The sequence below is a fragment of the Aythya fuligula genome, chromosome 2, assembly GCF_009819795.1.
Source record: "Aythya fuligula isolate bAytFul2 chromosome 2, bAytFul2.pri, whole genome shotgun sequence".
NCBI lineage: Eukaryota > Metazoa > Chordata > Aves > Anseriformes > Anatidae > Aythya > Aythya fuligula.
In genome coordinates this window covers 20,527,472-20,553,995 of record NC_045560.1, presented here as the reverse complement: position 1 = coordinate 20,553,995, position 26,524 = coordinate 20,527,472, and the positions used below count along the sequence as shown (strand labels likewise).

Sequence of the window (26,524 nt, the reverse complement as noted above, 5' to 3'; positions counted from 1 at the left end):
GAACATATTTACCCTCACCTTTCCATGTATGAACCATTATGCCTTTCAATTACAATTGTATTACATTTTGAACCCTTTAGAAAAACTGAATGCTTATATTAAGAAAAACAGAGTTGCAGGTAGAAGGTAAGACAAAGGTGTGTGTGTTTGTGTATATACATGTATATATATATGTGTGTATATATATACACACACTGACGTAGAAAGTAAGACAAACAACATATATGTTAATATCTTTTTATTCAAGCTTTAAAGTTTGGAAGATAATTGTCATTTTGAAAAGAATTTTTTTTTTTTTTTCTAATTTTGTTGCAGATTCACCACCTTGCAAGTACAGTTTAGCAGTTGGAAAAAGAAGCATGTTAGAGTAGTCTCATCTTTGAAAGTCAATATCCATCCACAAACCACAGTGATCAGACTATATGAAAGGGACATACAAATTTCATATCCATGACTACATTTGTATAGAGGCTTTTAATTATTCTTTTCTTTCTTTCAAGTGCCCCCTGAAGCAGGAGTTGGATTTAAGGAGTTAGTACAGACAGATAATGAACTCCATAATAGAGGATCGATCACTGGAGAAGCAAACCAGACAGAAATAATCCTTCTGTAGGTATTTGGTAAAATTGGACTATATTTGCTGAATTGGAGAAAACCTACAAAAGAAAACTGTGTGGGGCAGAATTAAGAGAAAAAGTTATAAGCATGTAAGAGGTGTATCTGCACATAACCATGGCAAGAACTTGGTTTAGACTCTTGCCAAGAACTGGTAGTATTTCACAATGGCTACCTAATAACAATGTTTTTTTTTAAAAAAAGTGGTAATGTAATGACCCTTTGGAAGATCACACATTTGTGTGCTAAACAAAACTTGCACCAAGTTCAAATCAGAATTAACTCACAACTTGTGACCAGGGAAGCATGGTAGTATATTTTCTAGAAGGCAAAAAGATTATGTATGCATAACCCCCTGTTTTTTCTTAATCAATTTTGTAAAAATTTCCAAGTCATTCTAATGGTGGATAATAATTATATTTTTTCATCTGATTGCTGTCCAACAGAAGTAAAAGTAGTGTAACAAGTTATAGTTAGCTCACTTATTTTCATGACAACATAAATGATATATCCAGCCTTTAAAAATATCATCATATCATCAATGAAATAGCCATTTTCTAATTGTTCTCTGTGTAGCCATCCCCCACCTGCTGAAAGACTGCAGGTATGTATGCAACTCATGCAGGATGGTGTTCTGGAGAAAGATGTAAGTGCAACAATAAGCTTTCATAATATCCTAGAGCCTCAAATAGTTTGAAAAGACCATAACTTTCTTGACTGTCCAAGTAAATATTTTAGTTCACACTGGCTGAAGACCTTGATTTTATACGTGCTGACCCAGTTTTCTAACTTGAATAAATTACCTTTGCAAATTGAAACCACAATGCTATGTGACTGGCACTGGCCAGGAACCTCTCCCTGTGATCCTGGAGGTTTAATTCTTATTCAAACTAATCTAACTGACCTTACAAGGAATGTAGATAAATGGAGAATGTAAGACTTTCCCTATTTGTTTCAATGACTGAAAGAAACACTATTAGCTTTATGAACTTGTATGAATAATAGAGTTGAACAAAATACTGAATGGGGAAAAATATGCTGTTTTTCTTTCCTAAGAGAAGGGAAGAAAAAATAATAATAAAAAAATCACCACCAACAACAAAAAGATGTATCCAAAACTTGAAAAATATTTTTTTAGAAATGTGCTAGTATGCTTTGAAAAACATTTCAGAGCTACTCTACTGTCAAACTTCTAAAAACAATTCACTTCAAAGACTTACAATCTCTTTATCGTTCAAGTATGTTTGACATGGACATATTTGCGCAGTCTACAGTTTATAACTTTTTTGCTTCAAAGCACCATTCTTCATAAGAAAAAAAAAAAAAAAAGGAAATAGATAAGGGAAGATACAAAGAAAATATAAAGGAGGAAAGAAATGAATGATGGTTTATAAAGGAGAGAATTTTTTTTCAGACCTGAGTTTGACTTGTGACGCTGATTTACCTGCCACTTTGAGGTATATTCCATTGCATGTGGAAATTTACACCTGCCAAAATAACAAATGAGATTAAGGTAAAATCCTCAAACTGTATGCAAAGTTAGTAGGTTTATAGACTTCTTATGTTACTACAAAAATAAACATTCCTTCTTCATAAAGGAATTGTTTCTTTTGCATTATTTGCTTGCCTCATATTATGAAATAAATGATAGTTGCCAACACAATAACATGGGTTGAGGAGAAACTCTAAATAAGTTAAGATTTTTGAGTTATGTTTGTCAATTTTTTCATGTGTGCTTTGTCCTTAAAAAGTCATTAAGTGATTCCAAATTTAATAAAATTCAACTTCTTTTTCTTTTGTTTGCTGGTAGTTTAAGGTGCATTTTTCTGTTCTCATTTTAAAAACCTATCTGTACCTGGAGAGTTTGTTTTCTGTATGCAGTGTTAATTGTGAACTAGTAGCTGGACAACTTAGATCTGACTTCATTGTGAAGTATAACACTGTGACTGTCATAATCTCCGAAAAAAACATATATTTACAGATATAAATTTGTATGTTTTTGCTACATACTTGCTTTGGACATCTAATCTGAGTAACAGTCATATTGGCAATCTCTTTGAAGTCTTATTTCTTCAGCATTATGTCAATAAAATATATACAACAAAATGAAATTTTAACAAAGGATTAAAAAACAAAAACAAAAAAAAAAAAAAGAGAAATTAACTTTTCTCCTGAAAAACAAGAACTCATATGAGACTGAAACTTCACTTAGAGGCATTGTACAAATGCTATTGTAAAATAGCCTTTTTTTTTTTTTTTTTATCTGATCGCATGAAATAAGGTTGTTCAAAATTCATGTTGGGAACGATAAGTTGACAGAGAAGTCTGCCAAACATTTGTTTTCTGAATCAAGCTCAGGATTACGCTTAGACAGCAGCAACTTTTGTGCATGAGTGGGTACTTTGATCTGGATATCTGACAGCATAACAAGAATAAAGAAGCATACCATAATATGGGGTTTCCTGAAGATGTCAGTTGTTCATCTTTGTCAGCAATAAGTGCGGTTTACGTTCCCTCAGAGCTTTACTTTAAAATCTGATTCTTGGAAGTAATATCCAGACACAATTTAGCATGGAACTCAGTTCATGTTCTGAGATTCCCAAACTTGTCTTAGGCTTTCAGACACCTGAAGGTTTTGTCAGCAATGACAACTTGGATTGTCCGAAGGAGGACTTCTAATTTATGAGGAGGGCCTTGAGCTCATTTTAAATGCCACAAGATCATCAGGAAAAAAAAAAAAAAAAGTTTATTCTACAATAAAAATACAATAATAATAAAAAAAAAAAAAAAAGATTAGGTTCTTGGTTACAGAGGATTGGAAAATGTAATTAGGTAGTTCTGCATCATGTACGTAACCTTCTTCCATACCTGCCCCAGTGACTTGGCTGATGTGAGGCAGACCTGGCAGGTTAGCATCTTCTGTTTTTATGGCTGTCTTGTTTGGGAGAAGCTTTTTAGTTTATATCTATTTTGATGCAGCTGCTTAAGCCAGAATTTTTCCTTCTTGTTTCAGATCTCTTTTCCTACTCTTGTTATCTTGTAAGACTGCACTAAGATAGCTTTTAATCGGTTATGGAAGTGGTAACTTAGTTTTCTCTTCCACTGTTCTCTATATTGCATAAGTAAATGCAGCAATGTTTGACATTTCTTGGCTCATCTCTGGGATTAAGTGTTCCTCAATTAACATTAATTGAAGAGCCTTTCTGCAAGTGTTAGTGTTTTCAATACATGAGACATATTAGCTGTAAATGCGTATTATTAAACTCTTTAATATCTAGGTCCATTCTAAAGTCTTCATAGGGACCATATGTGACCTAACACATCTATCAGATATATTACTCTTAATAAAAGATTTTTTCCAGAACCACCTTGTCCTCCATCTTTTGACAATATTAGATGTTTGCAGTACCAATAAACAAAACAATACAAATAAGTTCATTCTGAGGTAAACATGTTAAGCATGTTGAATTGTTGCACTTGAGTTTAAAAGAGGATGTAATCATCTCTTTCCACTGTCTAGACATTGGAAAGAGTTGTCAAGGCTACAGCTACAGCTTACCAAGAATCTGCTTTTGCTCCATGAGGAGAACTAAATCTTTGAAATCAAAGCATTATGATAAATATTAGCTGGCATGGATTTCTGACATGAAAAATCAAGTGCTGCCCTTCACTGAACTGTTGCTCACCATTTCTCCCATTAGGCACACTGCCAGACCCGATGGTGTATGTGGAAGCTGCAAAGAATCGCATCTGAATGTTTATATAGGGGCTAAACTATCCTAGGGAAGGTCAGACCAGCATGAGGGGGCAAATCACAGGGAAACCTCACTGTGGAGAGGAGTGACAGCTGTCAGAAAGCAGGAGTTACTACTTGGAGCATGCCCATTGCCTGGCAGATGGGTATACTTACTTACAGTGAAATAATTCTTATGTTCCTGAGAGATAGGAACCACTACAGAAACATTTTTCAATCTTCAAATCCAAGTAGTGACTGCTTCAAAACAAGCTAAAAGGAGACATTCATCTGCTTTAGCCTCCAATTTCTCCTGGAGAGTTTTTCTCCTTCTTGAAGACTTCCCTGGCACAGTTAGTATTGCCACAACAAGTGGAAGGAAGAAAACTTGCTAGGCTAAATTCTTCTTTAAAGATATATCCCCTCCATAAGCCTACTATCAGCATGTGTCACAGTGGCATTTTGCAAATCTGCTGTGCATTCCTACACACCAAATGTTTATTATGCATTTTAAGATGTTCTATCACAACACAGGGGGAATATGCTAAAGTGAAATCTATGACAACACAGCTTCTGAGTGTATTTATTTCTTTGTAGCCAGATCAGCTCTCTATTGAAGGTGATTTAGCCCAGTTCAATGGAACTAGTTTTAAAAAATGTCTCTTGCAAACTCCATTCTCTGCCAGGCCAGGCTGCAGCCTCTGTGATTGATTTATTGGCCATGTCCCTGCTTGCCTGCCTTGGTGTGGTCCTGTAACACCCATGCCTTTGGCTTCTGAAGTGGATTTCAGGTTATTCACATGCCACTCCTATGTGAGGCTCACAATGTTCAAGTATGTGAAAGTCAGGAAGAACTCTGTTAGAACAGAAGAAGTCAAATGAACAGAATAACTGGAAATCAGACACGACCCGAGAACAGAAAGACTGCCTCCTGCCTGAAAAATTCATCTTCTTCTCTTTGGAAATGAACAAATCTCTTCTAAAATATTAACTTTGGTTTTTAAATTTTCCTGTTTATTAAAACTGCATAGAGGAAAAGATACAGACCTAAGTGTGAAATTGTGGTCTTTAACTAGACTGTAACAGCTACTGAGGTTCAGTGATTAGTTTGTTGGTGGATAAAGACCCTTCAAAACTGTTCCTTGAAAGCAGACACATTCTTATCAAGAACTTTGCAGAAGAGATACTATCAGTGGGTAGACAAGAGTGATACAGGAGAAAACCAGAACCCTAATACATCAAAGTATTAATACAGCAAAATGCTTCACTGCTTTTCAAAAAGAGCACATGCTGTCTAATGGGACTTGTGTGCTTGTCTAAGCTACGCAAATAGCACAAAGATGTATATTAGGCCAGAACAAAAGCAGGAATTACACTTTTAATGAAAAGGTGGGTAGAAAGGAAAGAGGAAAGGTCAACATAAAGCTTGTATGTGGAGGCAGGAGGATTAGAATAGGGAACTCAAGACAGGATCTTGGGCATCAGATATGTAGCTCTATTCCAAAGAGGATCAGGAGGATGGAGAATTGAGGTGAAGAGAATAAGAGTCGAACATGTGAGGAGGGACAACCTCCTCCTTATTAAAGGATAAAGATGTCTTCCCTGTTGCATGACCCAACATAGAAGTGGCACTGGTAAAGTTGTGGGTTTTTTTTTGTTCTCTCACTTTAATTTCTGTGTTTGTATTATCATCTCTGTTATCCTTTAGAATCTTGCAGTTCTCATATGGCTTTATCTTAGCCTGCTGACCAGCACTATACTGATATACAATCTCTGTTAAACTTGGCTCTATCACAATCTTTCAGGGAGCTTTCTGGTTTATTCTCTATTCTTGGGTCCTGTAGCTATCATTGTACTGGATATATGTCGAATGAGGGTCACAGCCACAGCCATTGCTGGAGTTAAAAGGTTGGGATGTGGGACTTGGAACTCCCAGGCTCTGTTTGGGGTTTTGCTGCCTTGTGGTTTTCAAAGTTGAGCAACATCCCTAGAGCTTCTGATCACATGCAGGCAAAGGCATCGTTTGGTACAGCATTGCTATTGCCTGTGTCAATGTTATTGTAAAGGCAGACTCATTGAAAGACTGTTGGAAGCATCTCTTGTTCAGATGATTCAACTTTATCTGGATCTTTTTGGGTTCTCATTCTGAAAGTGTGCTCCATTAAAAAACACACAAAACAAAATCTCTTAAATTCATTACAGAGTTCAAAATGGAATTAAAACTGACTTGATTAAACTTTTTGTTTAGCCTCAAACATTATTACTTTTTAATGTTGTCTTTCTTGCTCAAATGTTTCTCTTTAATTTGTTTTCCCCTCAAATTGCCAGCAAACCACAGGCACTTTATCACTGCATGAGATACTGGGACTCAGTTCCAGCTTCCACATCACAAAGTGTCTACCACACCATGAAACTGAGCTATCTCTTTACCCCCACAGGAAGCACTCCCTAACCATAGATTGAGGCATAGGCATAAGGCAGTTCATGTGGGAGGTTTGTCATACGGCTGTTCTAGAGATAAGCAGAAAGCTTCACTGAACAAAGCTGCACTAGCATTAACCACACAGCTCTTAGAGGCAAGCATATCCTAATTAATCACAATTATGCAAACTCAAGCATTTGCATATAGCACCATGCACAGAGTTACAGGGAATTTGGCAGTGATGCCTACTGGTTGTGAGTCAGCCAGGAAGGGAACCTCAGCACTTGCCCCAGGAAATCAGAGAGAGGGGTGAGACTCTAGGATCTCCCAGCTGGGAACAGGGCAAGAACAAAGGCTTAATTAAGTGCAGCTTCTCTGGGAAGTTACTGTATTTCCCTACTTAACAGGAAATCTACCTCCTTTTTTTATACTTCCCATCTAAGTTTTGCATGGTCCTTTAGTGATTCAGCTAAAACACTGTGCTCCTCCTTTGAACTGGCAGAGTCAAAGGCAGCTGCCAGCTGGGCAGCACTCTAAATTCACAGCTCTAACACCTCACTTTGATGATACAAAACCTAGTGCCTCAGCCAAATTCCCAGTAGCAAAACTATTCACCTTCTTGAGCCCTAATCAGCTACCAGCAGAGCTCCAAAGGGAGGTGAATCTCAGTGGCAAACTGGCTGCAGGCTGTTAAGATCTAGGTGCAGCTTCAAGTGCGATGCTCATAGCATCAAGCTATGAATCACTTGCGCCATAAAGGCCACATGCTCAGTTTTGTCCCTGTGTAGACTAATGCTGACAGATCAAGTATTATTTATTACTAAAATTATCTAGATCTTTTTCTCTCTGCAGCTGGGAAGCTGGGTAATTTGTTAGACATTCCTCAGTTACAGAAGAAGATATTGCTGGTTGTAGTCTATTTACTACTATGTGAGTACAATTCTCTGTAGAACAAAAGCAAATGTAAATTGACTAAACAGGAAAACTTACTTTGTTTTGTTCCTGGAAAGGAATACAGAGATATTCTCCCTGCTCTCCCAGGTGTTGCAATTACCTATTAGTTCCTTTTCCCAAATGAAACAAGAGCCAGCAGTGTGCTCAGGTGGCCAAGAAGGCCAGCAGCCTCCTGGCTTGTATCAGAAACAGTGTGACCAGCAGGGCTAGGGAGGTGATCGTCCCCCTGTACTCAGCTCTGGTGAGGCTGCACCTCGAGTACTGTGTTCAGTTTTGGGCCCCTCGCTACAAGAAGGACATCGAGGTGCTTGAGCGGGGCCAGAGAAGGGCGACAAAGCTGGTGAGGGGCCTGGAGAACAAGTCCTACGAGGAGCGGCTGAGGGAGCTGGGCTTGTTCAGCCTGGAGAAGAGGAGGCTCAGAGGTGACCTTATCGCTCTCTATAGGTACCTCAAGGGAGGCTGTAGAGAGGTGGGGGTTGGTCTGTTCTCCCACGTGCCTGGTGACAGGACGAGGGGGAATGGGCTTAAGTTGCGCCAGGGGAGTTTTATGTTAGATGTTAGGAAGAACTTCTTTACTGAAAGGGTTGTGAGGCATTGGAACAGGCTGCCCAGGGAAGTGGTGGAGTCACCATCCCTGGAAGTCTTTAAAAGACGTTTAGATGTAGAGCTTAGGGATATGGTTTAGTAGGGACTGTTAGTGTTAGGTCAGAGGTTGGAGTTGATGATCTTGAGGTCTCTTCCAACCTAGAAATTCTGTGATTCTGTGATCCTCCCCTGCCTTCTCAAATTCAAAAGCAGGTATCTATCCAGGCTAGCACTGACTGCTTACAGGAGGCTGGTTGAAGGGTGCCTCACCTGTACCTATCAGAGCAGAATAGATAACAGCACTTTAGAAAGAGAAAAGAAATGCTGAAAACTCTGCTTTTTGTAATCAGAGACAGTCAGCATAGAAAACAAGTAGGTTGAAGAGACTATGACGATTTAAAAATAAAAATAAAATCTTAAACGAATGTGTGAATGAGTGAGCACTTGTAAGTAGTATGAACAGGGAGAATCTTCCCACCCTTCTTTTCTGAATGATTGATGAGAAGACTATTCAGCCATATCCTTGAATAGCAAAAATGAAAGCATTCATGTTGATTTCTTTGGAACTACTGCTGTTTATGTCACTGCAAGATATATCCCTAAGAGAGGTGAGATAAGGTGTAAGGAGGGTGAAGCACATGAGATTAATGAAAAATTATCACAGGTGCTGTATTCCAAGTAAATACAGCTCATAACCTCAGGAAGCCTTCAAGAAGTTTTTTCTTTCAGTCTTGCTTCTGGTTTATAAATAACAATGAACAAATATACCTCTCTGCTCTGAATGCCTCTCTAGCAATGACATGTTGTCATTAATCATTATAGGATTCATTGTTAGCTTTCTTTCTTTTCAATGCAATACAACGTTTTGCTTGTGGTTTTACACAGAATTATACCAAGATATAGATATGTCCTGATTATCTCTTTTAACACAAGAGACGTGGCCTTTGCTAGAGAGCACTGTCTGATTTTCACCTTGGAGCAGAAGCAGCACTGAATACAGCAACCACATGCTAACATCCCAGGGGGCACAGTGTGAAACAATTTCACAATTAGGTAGAGTACTGCGAATTAGGACTGTGGGACCAATATGTTGCTGGCACTTTTATCTTCAACTGCTTGCTTAAGCTGACTATTGTTAATCCTTTCCTTTTGTCATCCATCTATGAAGAATATAAATCCGAAACTATAAATATTCTTTGTAAGTCTGAGAAGCAGATGAAAAATGAAAGAAAATTGAGGTTTTTCTAGACTATACATAGAGGGTTTAAAGCTTTTTTTATTATTATTATTAATTTTAGCTAAATGTGCACTTTTTTTTTCTTTTCCAAATCATTCAGTCTTTCTTAGATTGAAATTAACTACAACTTTATAAGATCCTAATCTACAGTTAAAAAGTACAAAAGCAGATGAAAACAGGTCTTGAAATTTCTCAGTTCTTAACATTCTTATTCTCATGTAACAGTAATGCAGGTGAACAGCTGAGAGAGAGATGCATTTCTTCCTTAACACTAAATCTCTGCCCCTTCAAGTAAAGGCCGAAAGCTCAATAACCTGCTCAGCAACCCCAGTAAAACCTGGGGGAACTTTGGCAATATGACCATGTGTCATGAGAGAAAAAAAAAAAAAAAAAAAAAAAGGCATTTGAATCACATGAAGAAACATCTCTCTCCCATGTTGTTTGTTGTTTAGGAAACAACAGTAACTAATAATAATTTGACCAAATCTACTCTAAAATATATGGCATAATCCAGATCACCTGCTGTACAGGGTGATCCTACTCCCCAAATTCCCACAGATTTCATGGAGGCTTGGATTTTATTCCTGTTCTTACTTAGCATAAACTTGCTAATGTCTTCTCTTAAAACAGGACTTCTGCAGTTACTTTTTAGCAGTATTTGGATGGGCTGAGGAAGATTTTTTATTTTTTTTCAAGGGGGTGTGCAAAAATTGGACTAGAAGGGCCCACTGTAAATTCAAATGGATAAACCTTATTGTTATTAGCCCCTAGGATCCTATCTGAATATATGTTGAAAAGATGTTGTAAATTTCTGCTTATACTTCTTAATAACACAAGCATTCTGCTTTGATTTACACATAAGCACATCAAAGATTAAAGAGCAAGACAATTACGATGAAGCTGATGAATTCTTAATCTCAGAAACAGCGGCAAATTAAGGGAAAACAGAGTCTCGTTACTGGTTGTTCCTTTGTGATTAAGTATTAGTTATCTTCTATGTCTGACATTCTGTAGCCCTATTTATTTGATTAATTTAATTGTCATCCTAATTAATTATTTTGTAGCAAGGGTTGAGAGGCTGGTGTATTCACGGCTCTCTATATGGAGCTCGACTGATTACCAGCGCCACAGTTTGCTGAACTGGTAAAAAGCCGCCGCTCGGTCCCCGGTGCCCCTGTCGCTTGTCTGTGCCTGACTGATGTGCCCTCCGCTGGATTCTGTCTCCGTGCCGTTGTTCCCAGATTAATGTAGGGGATCGGATTATTCACGGTGCGTTAAATTAAGCATGTAGAGCAATGTATGCAGGACACAGCCTTCAGTCCTTGAACTTTTGGGGGGATGAGTGTACATGAGCAAGTCTGAGTGGTAAAGAGAAAAAAAAAATAAATAAATCGGGGAGGGGGAATTAAGGGAAGCTCGTCTATCCGGAAACACAAGTAAAAATACTGGGGGGGAGGGGGAAGGCAGCATTAAGTGGCACTGGGGGGTTGCTTTGCTTTGTCACTCCGCGAGGCAGACACATCTTTGCAGAGCAACTTGTGAGCAGCCAGCAGCCCGCGGGCCGGGCTCTCTTCGTCCCGCACAGCGGCGGAGCTCCAGCCTCGCAGGGAGGGGCGAGGAACAGCGACCCCAGCCCGCCCCCGGCCGCCGTGAGACCCCGCAGCTTCGGGGCAGCGGCTCCCGGGACCTCCTCGTCCCTGCGGCCAAGCGGAACCGAGCGCGGCCCCGGCGCCTGCGCCCCTGCGGAGGAGGGCGGGGGGGGATCCGGCCCCACGGCAGCCCCCCCCCTTCCTGGCAGGGGGCTGCCCCGGGCCCTGCTCTAACGCCTACCGGTGTCGGGAACCGGCCCGAAAGAGAGGGAGAACTCGCGCGTCCCCGCCCGCGCGTCCCCGCCCGCGGCGCATCCGCCCGCCCTCCCGGTCCTGCGGCCCCCCCCCCGGGGGCTCGGGGCCGGCCCCGGCTGGAAGATTTTCCCTCTCGCTTCCCTTCGGAGGGGTTTTGTCGCCTAGTCGTGCGCTGAGGGGAGGCACCGTCCCTAAGGCACCCTGCCTCACCCTGCGGGGGAAGGGAGCTGGGTGGGGGCAAGCCAGGAAGGGAGGATCTCAGCGGCTCTCCTAAAAATCTCTCGGCAGGCTGCGAGGAAGGGAGAGTTTGGCACTTGGCGGGCGAGGCTGCTCTTGTTTTCCCCGGCGGTGATGCCTCTGGACTGAGAGCGGCGAGGCTGCGAGAGTTGGGGGGACGGAGCCCTCCCCAGCATCCCTCCCCCTCCCCATCCAGCCCCGGCGGCTGCCCCCCGCTACATGAGAGCTGCAGGGAGGAGAGGGCGACTCGGTGCCTGCTAGGGCTGCTCCCCGCCGCCTCCCGGACTTTCCCACCCCCGCCCAGGAGAGTTGCCTCGGCAGGCTCCGTGCTATGGCGAGGCTGCGGAGAGGCAAACTAGCCGCTGGATTTTTATTACTTTTCCAATGCCTGAGCGAGCGCTGCCAGCTCGCCGCCGAGGAGACGCCGAGCCAGAGCAACGGTAAGCCAGACCGGGACCGGGACCGTGATGGGGACACGGGGCTGGGGTCAGGGTCAGGGCTGGGGGTGGCCCCGCCACCCCCCGCAGCATCACCGCAGAGAGCAAACGGCGTTTGGGGGCCGGCTCCCCCCGCTCCCGAGGGAGGCCCGGGGTGGCCGCGGTCCCGGTTTTGCACCCCTCCTTCATCGCCGGCTTCTCCGGGAAGAGCTTCCCCCTCTCTCGCTTTATTTATTTATTTTAACGACAAGTCGGGACTTTTCCTCCCGTCATCTATTTGCTCCTTCGTCACCGGTGCTGTTCCTTTCCCAGAGCTCTTCGTCGGGTCCCCGTGGGTTCCTTCCCGGCCTCAGAGATCCCCCCCCGCCCCGAGGCGAAGGGCTCGGTAGGGAAGGGGGAAAGACCCCAGGGAGCCCGGGGCAGAGGGCTGAGACCCCCGGTGACCCCCCAGCTGCTCCCCCGGCAGCGACCCGTGGAAGCGCAGGCAAAGTTTCCCTGCAGCTCCTGCCCGGGCACTCAGCTCCCCTTGCTCAAGCTGGTAGCTTGCAGCCTTCCCTGAACAAGCAGGCGTTGAGAGAAGGAGCAAGAGAATGGAAGGATACCCTCGGGGCCGTGGGACCTGTTAGTTAAGGGTTGCTCTGTCGGCTCAGCTCGCTTGGGGTCCTCTCGTTAGTGCTTCTCGGAGACACCTGTTAATGCGTGACACATGGCACCTGCGGGGCTTTCTGGCCCGCCACTGTTTACCACAGCGTGGGGCTCCCTTTTGATCGCTAAAGCCTTCTGTGCCTTGCATTCCTGTGCTGCGGAGGGGAAAGCTGCTAAAGGAAAGCCTGGTGCGTTTGCAGATAGATATTTAAGCAGCAAGTGAGGAAAAGCGTGTTTTTTGTGTGTGTCAGGGGACCTTGCTGCAGCAGCTTCTAGCTTAGATATATATTTATATATTTGTGAAAGTGATGCTTTTATGTTTGAAATACTACCCAGTTCATTATCAGATGAAACATGTTCACCAGCCTCCCTGGTGTACTAGAGCTGCCCCTTTCTTCTTTCCTAAAAGGTTTCATACATGTGAGGTGTTTTGTGGTCACAGAGTGACTGACCCGAACTAGGGAGACTTGAGAGTTTTCTGCAATGCCAGGTGAGATAATATGCCAGACAGAGCAGGGATTTTCCCAGTCAGGGGCCTACCGCTGAGTTTGGGAATTGCTAAATGACAAGGTAGCTCAGCAGGTTGCTGGGTGCTCACATGTCACTCGGGGCCAAGGGGAAAAGCCAGGAGGAGGCTTTTCATGCACTGCTGCAAAACTCATGCTGCTTCTCTCAGGGCTTTAGGTAGCAGTTGTTGGTGTTTGTTAATGTTAGTTATCAGGAGAAATAAAAGTGTAGCTGCCAGAGTACAGAAAGAAAATGACTGCGGTGTGTGGCAGTGGACTAAGGTGACAAAGTTTATTAGCCTACAAAACATTGTACCTTTAAAAGAAACTGTCAGTGCTGACTAAAAGAAATATAACCTGCCAGTAGGGAAATAATCACTGCGCATCGGTGAGTTAGGCTATTCAGTTGTAATAGTCAGCAACGTCTGTACCAGGAGGTGCTAAACAGAAGGTACACCAACAGCTTGCTTATCCATAAATCATCTGTTAGTGTCTTGTGTGTTACTGAACATGATATAAATTATGAAGGAGTTAATAATAAGGCAAATATTACTTTGATATATACATTCTGAAGAAAATACTTGAAGAGGTTGTTTCCTTCAACTGGACAATCTGATGCCAGTTTTGACAGATGGATGTGTATAACCACATAGTCTTATTCCTTCTCCCTTTGATAAAAAGTATGTATTATGACAGCAATAATTAAATGTAACTAACATAATCAAAGTTGTATTTAACACATTTTCATCATTACTTTTATGTATGTATATATAATGATTTTCAACAGTATATATTTCAGTATATAGGCTGTGTCTGATTAGCAAAAATAGAACTACTACTAAGTAAAACCAGGGGGACTCAGTTTCTGTGGACAAAAATAAAAAGAGCCATTTCAAAGTTTCACTCTATTTAGCATCTACTGCATCCCTTTGGAATAGCTCGGGTAAAACCTTAGAAAAATTAAAGTTTAAAAAAAATTAAATCTTTGAAGTTACTGCAGATCCTTAAAGGGAAGATGTTTTTCACATATTCTTGAAATACTCTTTTACTTTAAGTGATAGCAAAACACCATATTGAAAGTGAATGACATTAACAGCATCAAGAAATGCAAATGTTTAGTATGCCCTGTCAGGGTGTGTGTGTGTGTGAGATTTATTTATTTATTTATTTATTTATGTTTCCCCAAGTTCTCAGAATTACCTTTCAGGGTAAAAGCAGGTCGGATCAATTCAAGCCGAATCGTTTCCTAGGCACACCAGCACTTGTCTGGCTGCCTCTGGATGTTTTTTTAACTGTGGGTCGCTGTGACCAAGGTGTGCGCCAGCGGGAGCGGGGCTCTTCCCGCTAGAGGGCACAGCGGCTGCTGCACCCTCCCCTGCGCCTGGTCAGAGCTGCCCTTGCTGACGAAAGCGCTATAAATCAAGAGTGAAGACTATTAAACGTTAGATTTGTGTTTCGTGTGTGTTTTACAGTGCCAAAGCTGCATGTGACATGAATTCAGTGAGCTGAAGCAGATGCTCTTTCGAAAGCTTGCACAACAATTAAGGCTCCCAGTTAAGGGAGGGCTTGCTGCTTGTTGAAATGCTGCCACAAGAAGCCTTGATGTTATATTCTTTAGCAAACGCCATCAGTCAGAATTAGGGGACTGTTGTAATTTCTCTTCTGTCAAAGCATATTCCAGAATTCTGGTAAAATTTATATTCATTGGACTACTTCTGTCTCCAAGCATCACCATTCAATGAGGGGTAGAATTGTTTTTATGGGATAAACCACTGTTAGACAGTATTCATTTAGCATTTATCTACAAAAATAGTCACATTTTTCTATTGCCTGAGGTTTACTCTCAAAAAAAAAAAAAAAAAAAAAAAAAAAAGGTTAAACGTTATGGCCTTCACCTTTAATCTTAAAAGTATAAAGCAAATTATGACTTTTGTCAACATGTGTCAGATATTATTTTCTCTTTGCATTCAAAATTACATTTTTGTTCCATACATATCAGGTCAAAGGGGAAACAATCAGATTGAAGAATCCCATTGACATTTATGAGCACATTCTCTTTGCATATCTCATGTATTTTTTTCTAAGAATTCCCTTCAAGAATTCATCTCTTAACTTTCAGTATGGCTTTTCCTTTTTTTTTTTTTTTTTTTCTCTCTCTCTCTCTCTCTCCACTCTTTGCCATTGTCATTTCTTCTGAAAGGGTGTTTTGAAGTATTACTAGTAAACAGCAGGTAAAATAAGGTTGACTTAAGTATTAAAGTCATTTTAATAGAAATTCATTTCCACAGATTTAGAGTAAGATCAATAGTCAATAGTTCACTGAAGGTTTAAAAATCCCATTGGGAAAATAATGTTTCTGTTCAGTTGTAAATATTCCTTGTTAGAGTTTTCATCCTCACACACGCACTTAAAACCCAGCTAACACTTGACTCCGATGTTAGCTTTTTTCTGACACTTAAATAGGAGCTGATTATAAATAACAAGAAAATTAGCTTCCTACATTGTAAACATGTAGGAAATAAGGAAAAGATCTTTCTATTTGGAAAAGTTATTTCATTAAGTGCAAAAATTTATTAGCAACACATAATGGCCATTTAAAGCAAAATGCAGGGACAACATCTAATGCCTTGCTGAATACCAAACTTCTGAAAAAACAGTTTACTAGAGGTGCTTCATGTAGGACAAGAGAATCCTGAAGCCATGAAAGAAACAGATGAGGGAATTCATAATGCCAGGTAATGAGAGAGACCCACTGAGAAAAATAGTCACAGACCTATGGTGAGTTAGCATATTCATTAAGTTTATTTTATTTTTTCCTGTTTTATTTTGGCACACTTCCAGTGGAGCAGGGCTGCTGTTTCCTGTATCTCCACAGACCTCAGGAGATGGAGGTTTGGGCCTGGAGCTCATTTCCTGCAGCACTATAAGATATTGTACAGTGACGCCCCAAAAGCTGCTTTGCTTTGAATTATGATTAAAAAAAAAAAAAATAAATCTGAATCCTATTGGTTTTCTCCATAAAGCAAATGAAAAACTTCTTATTTAAATAAATAAATAAATAAAAAGCTTAATTTTTTGAGTCTGTTCTTGACAAAAGTCAGTGTGGTTTTATTGGATTCTGAAGTACTGAGCAGCTTTGCTCTTTGTAGCATTGACAACACTGGCAAAAGAAAATTATAGCAGCCCTGGTTTCAAAACCAATCAAGGCTACAGGGTCTTTGGCTACAGGTGTAACTAGTATGAGTGTATTTTGAATTCCTCATGTGGTTTGTGCTTCCTAATGAAAATGAATACCAAAGCAATTTAAGAAGGCAGTCGTTAAGATAAGCCTGTGCTGGGGCTTCACTCTGCTGTACAGAGTGAAGTGAACAAAAGGTAATTTGACAGGACCATCTCTCATCTAGTATGAGGAAATGTTGTACACTTGCCAGCAGTGTGAAATTAAATCCAATTATTACATTTGAGGGCCGAGCTGGGAGTGTTAATGTGGTACAATTGGCAGATAGCATATTTACTAAACTAGTGAATTACATAATCACAGCAAGAACTGGAAGAACCCCGGAGATTACTTTCCATGGAGAACTATGTTGAGAAGCCATACTAAGTACATGTGCGTTTTGTTTTTGTTTGTGGCTTATGACAAATGAGCCTAAAACATTGTCGTGAGGTAATGTTTGGGAATGCTGGGTGCTGCGTTTCATCATGGAACGCTTCCTCCTCTTTTTTTTCCTCATTCAACAAATAAACAGAGCTTCAATTAGCTTTCTTTGCTGTCAACATTGGTCAATTAGTTGTACTAAGTGTCCTTATAAATTCTGGGTTTGAAAGAGCTTGTGTAATATTTTCATCTCCCTGAACCAAATGTCAGTGTGTAGGCATGTTTTTTCAAGAAGGATCTGGCCCAACTTTTTATTTATTTATTTATTATTATTTATTATTATTATTATTTATTCTGAAAGAAGCAAATGGAGCAAGTTCTTAGACCAGATCCAGGGTCAGCCTTGACACTTGACTTGAACACAGATTTTTAAAAGTAATAAACATCATATTGGGATGTAACAAGAGAAATGTAAAGATAAATATGAAAATAGATAGAAGACAGAGTGATGCATCTGCTCTATTCATCAGTCATAAAATCCCAACAGGAATATTCTCTTCAGTTCCAGGCATTTCACTTTAAGAAATATGAGGACTAATTGGAGTGTCATATGAAGAAAAAAAATGAAAGAACAGTTAGAGAGGATGAACGGAAGAGGTAACATGGTAACAACCATCAAGCACATAAAAGCTTCTGCAGTCAAGGGAATAACTTGTTCTCAACAAGAAATAATGAATTAAATTGCAACACAGTGGACTTCTAAATGTTAAGGCTATGGGAGTAAATTATCTCTTAGTAGTCGTCATCACTGAAACAGGTTAGATGAGCATATGTTTGAAATGTCATTCTGTACAGAAAGGCAGCTGTTCCTGCCTTGGAGCAAATGGCTGAATGATTTGACCTTCCAAGGTCTCACCTAGCTATCTTGAATCATTCTGTGTGGGTAGCTTTAAGTATACAAGAGTTCACCTTGAACTCAGCAGCTAGATAAAATACAGGAATGAATTCAAGTGCTCTCTTAGCTTTAGGCCTCTGTCCCTCATTTGTCAATGATATATGTGGCTTTAATGTGATTTTAACATATACTTTCTGTGGCTGTAGACAAGGAAAGACATTTTAAATGCTGCTTCATAAAGTTGTCACATTGTAAAATAAAGCTTTTAAATGAGGTTGTATTCTTGTTTTTAGCACTTAACTTTTAATATTAACACTACATATGTTCTGTTATAAACAGATTTTTTATTATTTTATTTTTTTAGATATTTTCACAGTGACATTTTTGGACTTTAACCACATGTTACTTGTTCCATGTCTCTTTATTCAGTAAGAAATCCTTGCCTTGAATAGGAAAAGTTCCACAAATGAAAAACCACAAATCTTTCCATTTAACCAATCTTTGGTAATGTTTCAAGTGTATGCTGTTTCACGATGGGTGCTAGGAGCTCTGCTCCTTTTCTTTAGAGATGTAACTGAACTGTGCCAAAGGGCTACTAGGCTGATCATAAAAGGCAAGTATCATCCATCGTAACTTTAGTCTTTTCTTGAAGTGTTAAAGAGGGGAAGTTCGGCGTTATGAAGGTTCTTCTTTCAAAGAGTCAGCAATTTAACCAGAAATACATTGGAAAATTTTATATTGGCCTCCGTAGAAAATTGATAGCTGGGACTCAAGCTGCTTTGGAGGCTAGCGTGAATCTTCATTAATATAGTTGCTCTGTGACATTCCCCAGCTGCATGTTTCTGATTTTGTGTGTGGGTGTATGTGACTCTCCTTTTGAATTTGTAAGCCAGACAGTATGTATTTGCAATTTAGCCTCACTCACCCTGAGATATAAGCCCAAGGCCCTCTGTTAGGAATCTTTTAATGGCAGAACTTTTTAAAGAGATTCTAGGCTCTTCTCTCCCTCCTTTACCCTCCAGTTGCCCTTTCTGTCTTCTTCAGAAATTATTCCCCCCACCCTTGCAGTGTTTCAGTAGTTCATGTGACCGTGCCGTAGGGCAGATGTATCAGATCAGCTCTCATTAGGAAAGAAAGAATATATATTAACATTTTGGAAAGTAGGGGAAGCATCCTTCAATTTCTGTTGTGGAAAGATTTTGAAACGGGCTCACCTGTGCTAAACCTGGCTCCTTGAACAGTATAGACACTCCTAGGAAATGATGAGGCAGATGGAAACCTCCAAATTTAAGCCTACTGGGAGTTCTGTCTAAATGCCATTTTATTGCATTGTATAAAGACTTATTTGCTGTCTGCTTCACCTTGGTGATTGCACCAAGGACCATGGTGCTAATATCCTACAGTGCTGAGGACACTGCTACTGTCATGTTTCCTATTCATTCATCATATGCAATATAGATTCCCCAAGCAGATGAATTAGCCAGTTCCCTGTTTCTACCTCTACAAACTGTTATGCTTAGACAAAGAACAAACAGATACAAACACAAAGACATATTTAACACATCTTCATATGTAACAGATTGAAGAGATCTAAATGTCATGAAAAATGAGGATAAAATGATGAGGAGAATGAATGCAATAATTTTAAAACTCTCAATGTTATCACAGAATCACAGAATGACAGAATTTCTAGGTTGGAAGAGACCTCAAGATCATCAACTCCAACCTCTGACCTAACACTAACAGTCCCCACTAAACCATATCCCTAAGCTCTACATCTAAACATCTTTTAAAGACTTCCAGGGATGGCAACTCCACCACTTCCCTGGGGAGCCCGTTCCAATGTCTAACAACCCTTTCGGTAAAGAAGTTCTTCCTAACATCCAACCTAAAACTCCCCTGGCGCAACTTAAGCCCATTCCCCTTTGTCCTGTCACCAGGCACGTGGGAGAACAGACCAACCCCCACCTCTCTACAGCCTCCTTTAAGGTACGTGTAGAGAGCAATAAGGTCGCCCCTGAGCCTCCTTTTCTCCAGGCTGAACAAGCCCAGCTCCCTCAGCCGCTCCTTGCAGGACTTGTTCTCCAGGCCCCTCACCAGCTTTGTTGCCCTTCTCTGGACTCGCTCGAGCACCTCCATGTCCTTCTTGTAGCGAGGGGCCCAAAACTGAAAACAGTACTCGAGGTGCAGCCTCACCAGAGCTGAGTACTGGGGGACGATCACCTCCCTAGCCCTGCTGGTCACACTGTTTCTGATACAAGCCAGGATGCTGCTGGCCTTCTTGGCCACCTGAGCACACTGCTGGCTCATATTCAGCCGACTATCAACCATCACTCCCAGGTCCTTCTCTGCCTGGCAGCTCTCCAACCATTCCTCTCCCAGCCTGTAGCTCTGCTTGGGGTTATTGCACCCCAGGTGCAGGACCCGGTGCTTAGCCTTGTTGAACTTCGTACAGTTGACCTCAGCCCATCGGTGCAGCCTATCCAGATCCTCCTGCAGAGCCTTCCTACCCTCGAGCAGATCAACACACACACCTAGCTTGGTGTCATCTGCAAACTTACTGAGGGTGCACTGAATGCCCTCGTCCAGATCATCAATGAAGATATTAAAGAGCACCGGCCCCAGCACCGAGCCCGGGGGAATGCCACTAGTGACCGGCCTCCAACTGGACTTGACTCCATTTACCATGACTCTTTGGGCCCGGCTATCTAGCCAGTTTCTAACCCAATGAAGCATGCGCCAGTCCAAGCCTAGGGCAGCCAGTTTCTTGAGAAGAATGCTGTGGGAAATGGTGTCAAAAGCCTTGCTGAAGTCAAGGTAGACCACATCCACAGCCTTTCCCTCATCCACCCAGCACGTCACTTTGTCATAGAAGGAGACCAGGTTCGTCAAGCAGGACCTGCCTTTCATAAACCCATGCTGACTGGGCCTGATCGCCTGCTTGCCCTGCAAGTGCTGCGTGATGACTCTCAAGATAATCTGCTCCATGAGCTTCCCTGGCACTGAGGTCAGACTGACAGGCCTATAGTTCCCCGATTATAATTCAGAACAGGATAAAGTCCTGGAAAAGTAAATGCCTGACTTCTTTTTAATACTAATAGGCATTGTATTAATTTAGTCAAAAAATGTTCAAGAAAGCAAGTTGAAGTTGGAAAATTATTTCAAAGTTGACATGCTCCTGTCAAATACTTCAGTTGGGAAGTGTCAAAACAAGTAATTTTGAGTTTCTTGTTTTGATGATGACAAAATGCCACACTTCAAATTTTCCACTTTGATGAAAATGATTGTATTAGAATGCATATTTGAAGCATAATTGAAAAGCACTTTTGTTTGGAGTTTTCCTGTGTGTGTATATATATATATACATATATACATATATATTTCCCTTCATATCCAACAGCAATCATTGACCTTTTTATTTTTTATCAGAACAAGATGAGAATTTTGACTTAGAAATGAACTTTTTAGTCATCCCCAAGTTTAACTTCCCATTGTTGAAAATTTGGCCACGTACTCTAGGCCCTTTAAGAACAGACCATTTAATCTTGTAGAAACTTTGTTATTTTTTGATGTCAGGAAAAGGGAAAATGGCTAAAAACAAAACCAAAACAGTGGTCTATCATGCAGTTAGTGGACTTTTCACTTGATAACATATTTCTAATTCAGGTTGCTTTTTTGGTTAATATGATATTCATGAGGCAACTAAATTAAAAGACAGCACATTTTCCAGATTGCAGTTGCTGTAAAGATAATAGATTTATGGTTTATTTTTAACGAAGGTGTTTATGGACTGGAAGTTTAGCATTTGGTGTATTACAGAAACCTGACCCCAATACCAACACAATTCAACACATTTTTTTAATTGTTCCTATTTATACATATATATAGTGATCTAGGCTGTAGTCTGAAACAAAGAAAATAGATAGGGTGAATCACCATTATAGATTACCATCAATTCTGGTTTCCAGTTACTTTTTTTTTTTTTTCCCAGCTGTTATTGGTTTGCTTTAAAAATAGTTGTACTTTTTATGAAGAAAGTCTATGTTATGCAATACTTCTTGGCTAAAGCTTGCATAATTTGCATAATAAATAATTTCAATGTGTAGCTGGAAGTACAGGACTTCTCATGTTTGCATTCAAACAAGGAAAAAGAAAGGGATCTTTCCCAAATTAAGCATAAAGCTAAGTAAAAACATAATAACTTCCAGTTTTGCTAATATTAATATATCTAATCTTCCTAATACTTATTGTTTCACTGTAGATACCACAAGTTTTTGGAGGCATTTACATCTTTCTAATGAACAAATAAAATAACAATAATAGTAAGTCATTTTAACAATTTACTGCCTAGGACTGCATAGCTTGAAGAAACCACCTAGGTCATCAGGTCTTTCCCTGGGATGAAAGGTGTTTGTGTTCTGGATGTCTGGACCAGACCCTCTATTTCACATGCCCCCATGCACTGTGAGTAATTCTCTTCCCAGTGCCCCATAACAATTTTTAGGCACACAGTGAAACAGCAGCAGCCATAGTTGTCTACTGTGCCACAGTAGACAACAGCCCAAGTTGACAACAGTCTACATTTCTACAATAACAAAGAATTTTCAATTTTAGTATGCCTCATTTGAAAGCTTGTATTTCTTTACCTGTTTTTGCTTGGCTTTTGTTTGTTTGTTTGTTTTTGTTTTTGATTGTAGGTTGGTTTGTTGGCTGTGGTGTTTTTTTGTTTGTTTGTTTTTTCTTGTTTTTGTATTTCTACTTAATATTTTTAGCTTTTTCAGCCTGTATTCTCCCCTGCATGCTTGCTTGGACATTAATTACCAAGTTAAGATTGGTTTTGTTTCATTTCAGAGTCATTTTCTGAAAGCATAAATGACATGTAAAATGACTCTTCCTATACTACACTTGTCAGTTTAAATGGGGAATAGGAACTACCATTACTTTTTGTCAGCCTCTTGAGCTAGTCAAGTATCCTGATACCTGATAAAGGGTATGCTGAAAAGGTTTATATGCTGCCTCAGCTGAGATGCCTGAAGATTAGCAGTTCTGCCACACCAGGGGCAAAGTTTGTACTTACTGTCTTTGATTTTTTTCTGGATATGAATTTGTGTTATTTCAGCTCATTGGGGTAGTTTAAATACTCCAGTTTTGCATATTACTACAAGCTTGAATCCAGCTTGGATTCCTCACTTTCTTTAGGTACTCTCTGAGGCTCAGCCTCAGACTTTCGATTCCCGTTGATTGTCAGCATGCAGCCTGTGCACTCTACTTCTCCGCTGCTGTTTGTTGGTCACTCTTGTCTTCCAGCTTCCTTAATTATTCCCATAATCATCATAGCCATGTACTTTATATCCGTTTAGTATCCTTATTCTTGGAAGACCTTGTAGAGGTAAGATAAGCCTAATTTTACAAATAGGAAAGTGATTTTGAAAAGGTGACAGCCTTGTCAAAGAGAAAAATGTGTGATTCCTGTCTCAGAGTGCACAAGTTGCCTTTCTTTTTTTTTTTTCCTCCCATAGTCCAATAATCTTTCCAGCTTCCCCTTGGTGCACAAAATTCAAGGCTGTAATTTCTCTCCTAATTTTCATTCTTGAATTCCCATATATAAGCTTTTAAATCCTGCTCAGATCTTTATTCAAATTATCTGAGTCTATCTGGAAGAAAACCAACAAATAAAAAATAAAAAATACAGATTTGAGTTGACTAAGGGCTCCATTTAGTGCATGGACAGCAAGACTTAGTTTGGGACTGCTGCAGATTTTGCCATTTCAGATGTTCCTCTTCTCATTGAGGTTTGCAAAAGGAGACGGATGGATGTATCTCTCAGCTGTTTACACAACAGATCATAAGCTGCCACATTTTATAGTCTAATGTAATAAGATTATTTCCTAAACATGTGTGTCTGAAGGATAGACAAACATTGGGTGAGATTTCTGCTGGTTGGCATATTGACAGTTTGGAAGGATTATGTCCAAATCTTTTTGGTTTTGGTATTTAATTCTTGGATAAAAGAGAATGATGGTACTTAAAATGGTAAAATTATTTTTTCTGTTATTAAGCTTTAAGAATTGTTATTCAGTACTTGTTCAGTAATTACTGAACAAGATTCAGTAATTACTATTCAGAATAAAGATTTCCAAACCAGTCAGCTTGTAGCACTCTTGACTAATGCTGTGACTGTTTAAAAAGAGATTTTATTTTCCAGAATAATAAAGCCATCAGTGGAAAATTAACAAGCAAACTACCAAAAATTAAAACAGCAGACTTTATGCTTTGGAGTAGGTGGTCTTGCCATCCCTAGGCTCCAGGTCTGCAAAACTTTTCTTATTTTGGACTGCACTTAAAGCTTTGCTTAACAGTGATGTATGCAATTGTTGCCCTGAAGATGGGCAGACTGAAAAAGATGTGGATGTTTAAGATTTCTGTCTGATCTTGGACCCTAGGTTTAGTTCGCCCAGAAGTCCCGGTCTGTATGCAATAGTGACAATAAGATTTGTGGCATTGTTGCAGATCCTGAAAAAAATTATAGAGAGAAGGATCTTTCAGCCTGCAGGTAAGATGGACTGCCATGTCCCCATACTGTTGTGGTGGGTAGCAGAAGACTACAGAGAGCAATTCATCCTCTGATGCACGCATGTTGCATTCCTGTGTAAGAGGTGGATATTATGATTTATATATTTATTTTATGGTATACAAGACACATTTAGGAGATGCATGAAGTAAATATTCTCTTAGATTTTATGATCTGCCAGCAAGGGGCTGAAATGTGGCCTGAGCTTGAGAAGCAATAAGTGCACACAGCTCACATCAAAGATAAGTGTAAACACTTATTAGGTACTGCTTTTTGAATGCAAATTTATGGTCTATTGTTCTATTCTTTAACACAAACAAAATTGACATTAGCTTTGAGGGATGACCTAGAGGTGTTAATGAATCACAGTTTTTTCCCTGGCAGACAAAAATGATGATCTGAAACTGAGGTCTTCAGGACAGGAGGTTATGTCCGGCTTTATCTGTACAAGTTTGCTGTTGTGAGTGTATGCTGTATGATAAAAGCAGTTCTTTTAGTTTTATCCTTGGCCCTCACATGCTTATATTTGAATTTCATTATTTTATCCCTATTCTGCTGTTTTATGTCATAGATTAGTGGAGGTGAATACCAAGACAGCATTCCCACTGAAATTTAAAAGCTCTGGTGCCAGGACATTGTCAAGTGGTCAGTTATGTCTTTCAGTGGCACAATCAAGTTTTATTATTGTCACAAATCCACTGCAGTTTTAACTCCATCTCTCTAATTACCTGATAGTCTTTTGAGACTGACACTAGTACAGTTATTTGCCTTCTGTTTTCAAGAATCTGTTGTTTGGATGTTTAGGGCAAGGTTTGTTTGTTTTGTTGTATGGTGTTTTTTTTGTTTTTTTTTTTTTTTTATCTCTTTTTAAGAAGAATTGAAATCTGTTTAGAGGTTTTTCATACTGAAGAAGACAAATAGAGAAAAGATATCAGTTTACTATATAAAAAAAAAAGTTACTACCCTTGCAAATCTCAATTTGGCACAGCAATTAAAAACGTGACTGAAGTACATGCTTGAAGAGAAGTGCATATATAAAGTTTTTGCTGAATTGAGTTGTGCTAGAAAAATTTGGTGGGTGTTAGTGAAATGCTTATAGCATTTTATATATATAATTTAATTTAGGAAAAAAAAGAGGTTAAACTCTGCCCTCACATACTTCAGCAGAGACATTGTTTAATCCTATGAGAGCAGTCTGGGCAAATTTGAAAAGAGGTTTTAGCCCACAGAGCCTTCCCTCTAATTCCATACTGTGCTCAACAACCTTTCATGTAAGTGAAATATTGCAGTGTGGGATCTTTGGTCACAGTGGAGCTAGATACCATTTTCCCATGGGCAGTTAGCATGGCTTGTACACTCTTATGAAGAGAATGAGTGACAGTGACTTTTACCTTGGTACTGACAACACACTGCATTTCCTGAAGTTGTTCATTATACTCTTCAAAGGTGTTTGGAGGCTGGAAGGTTCTGGTTGCCAATTTTCATGGTTGGTGTTTATATTTGTATTACCTACTTAAAATTTACAATACTGTGACTTGCTTAATTGGAAAGGCAAAAGAAGTGCTTTGACTTTCAGAGAGCTTGAGGCTCTTGAAATGGGAAAAAGAGCAGAGTCCAGGGGTTAAATGTGACAGCTATTACATTTGCTTGGCAGGAGTGAAAGGCCTGGTTCAGTTCACTCTATGCATTTCAGCAGCTGTAGTAATTTTGTTGGGCTACTCAGCCTGAAAGTCTAGAGCAAAGGGATCAAAACATCCATGATGACTAAAAAGTAAAATAGGTTACTTTGAGGCCAAATATTTTGCTCCTTTAATTTAAATCTGTAGGGAAATGGAAAGCAAAGATGGGAAATGATATATTCTGAAGCTCTGTAAGGAAGATTTCCTTTCAGGTGAAAGTATGGCATTTTCTATTCTAATTCCATTTCTTTTTTGGGAGGACAGGAGAGGAAAAAAAATGGGGAAAAAAAAAAAAGACTTTTATTTAATGCAATATCCCTGAAAGGTACAGAAAGAAGGAACTATCCCTTACAGAGTTTAAGGAATGTCAGAAACTTATTAATTATATAGGACAGGTAAACTGGAAAAGGAAGGTTCCCTACCTGTATCTCTCTGCCAGGTGACTGCTCTTATCAATGGCTGCCTTGTCTAAACTAAAAAATAAATAAACAAAATAATCAAAAAAATCTGAAGAATGAAAAGACTTCTTGTCTGGGTCTGTGCTGGGCTATGCTTTCAGCTATTCA

At 40.0% G+C, this 26,524-nt stretch overlaps 1 protein-coding gene across 2 annotated transcripts in view; it reads left to right on the top strand.

Annotated features, from left to right (window-relative positions):
• Positions 1-11,502: 11,502 nt before the first annotated feature.
• The window catches only part of PLXDC2 (plexin domain containing 2), a 264,388-nt gene continuing 249,366 nt past the window's right edge, over positions 11,503-26,524 (top strand). For both annotated transcript variants that reach the window (XM_032181687.1, XM_032181688.1), the window contains exon 1: positions 11,503-12,067. In XM_032181687.1, the coding sequence (XP_032037578.1) occupies positions 11,959-12,067 (109 nt within the window). In that variant the 5' untranslated portion in view covers positions 11,503-11,958. The remainder of the gene's footprint in view (positions 12,068-26,524) is intronic.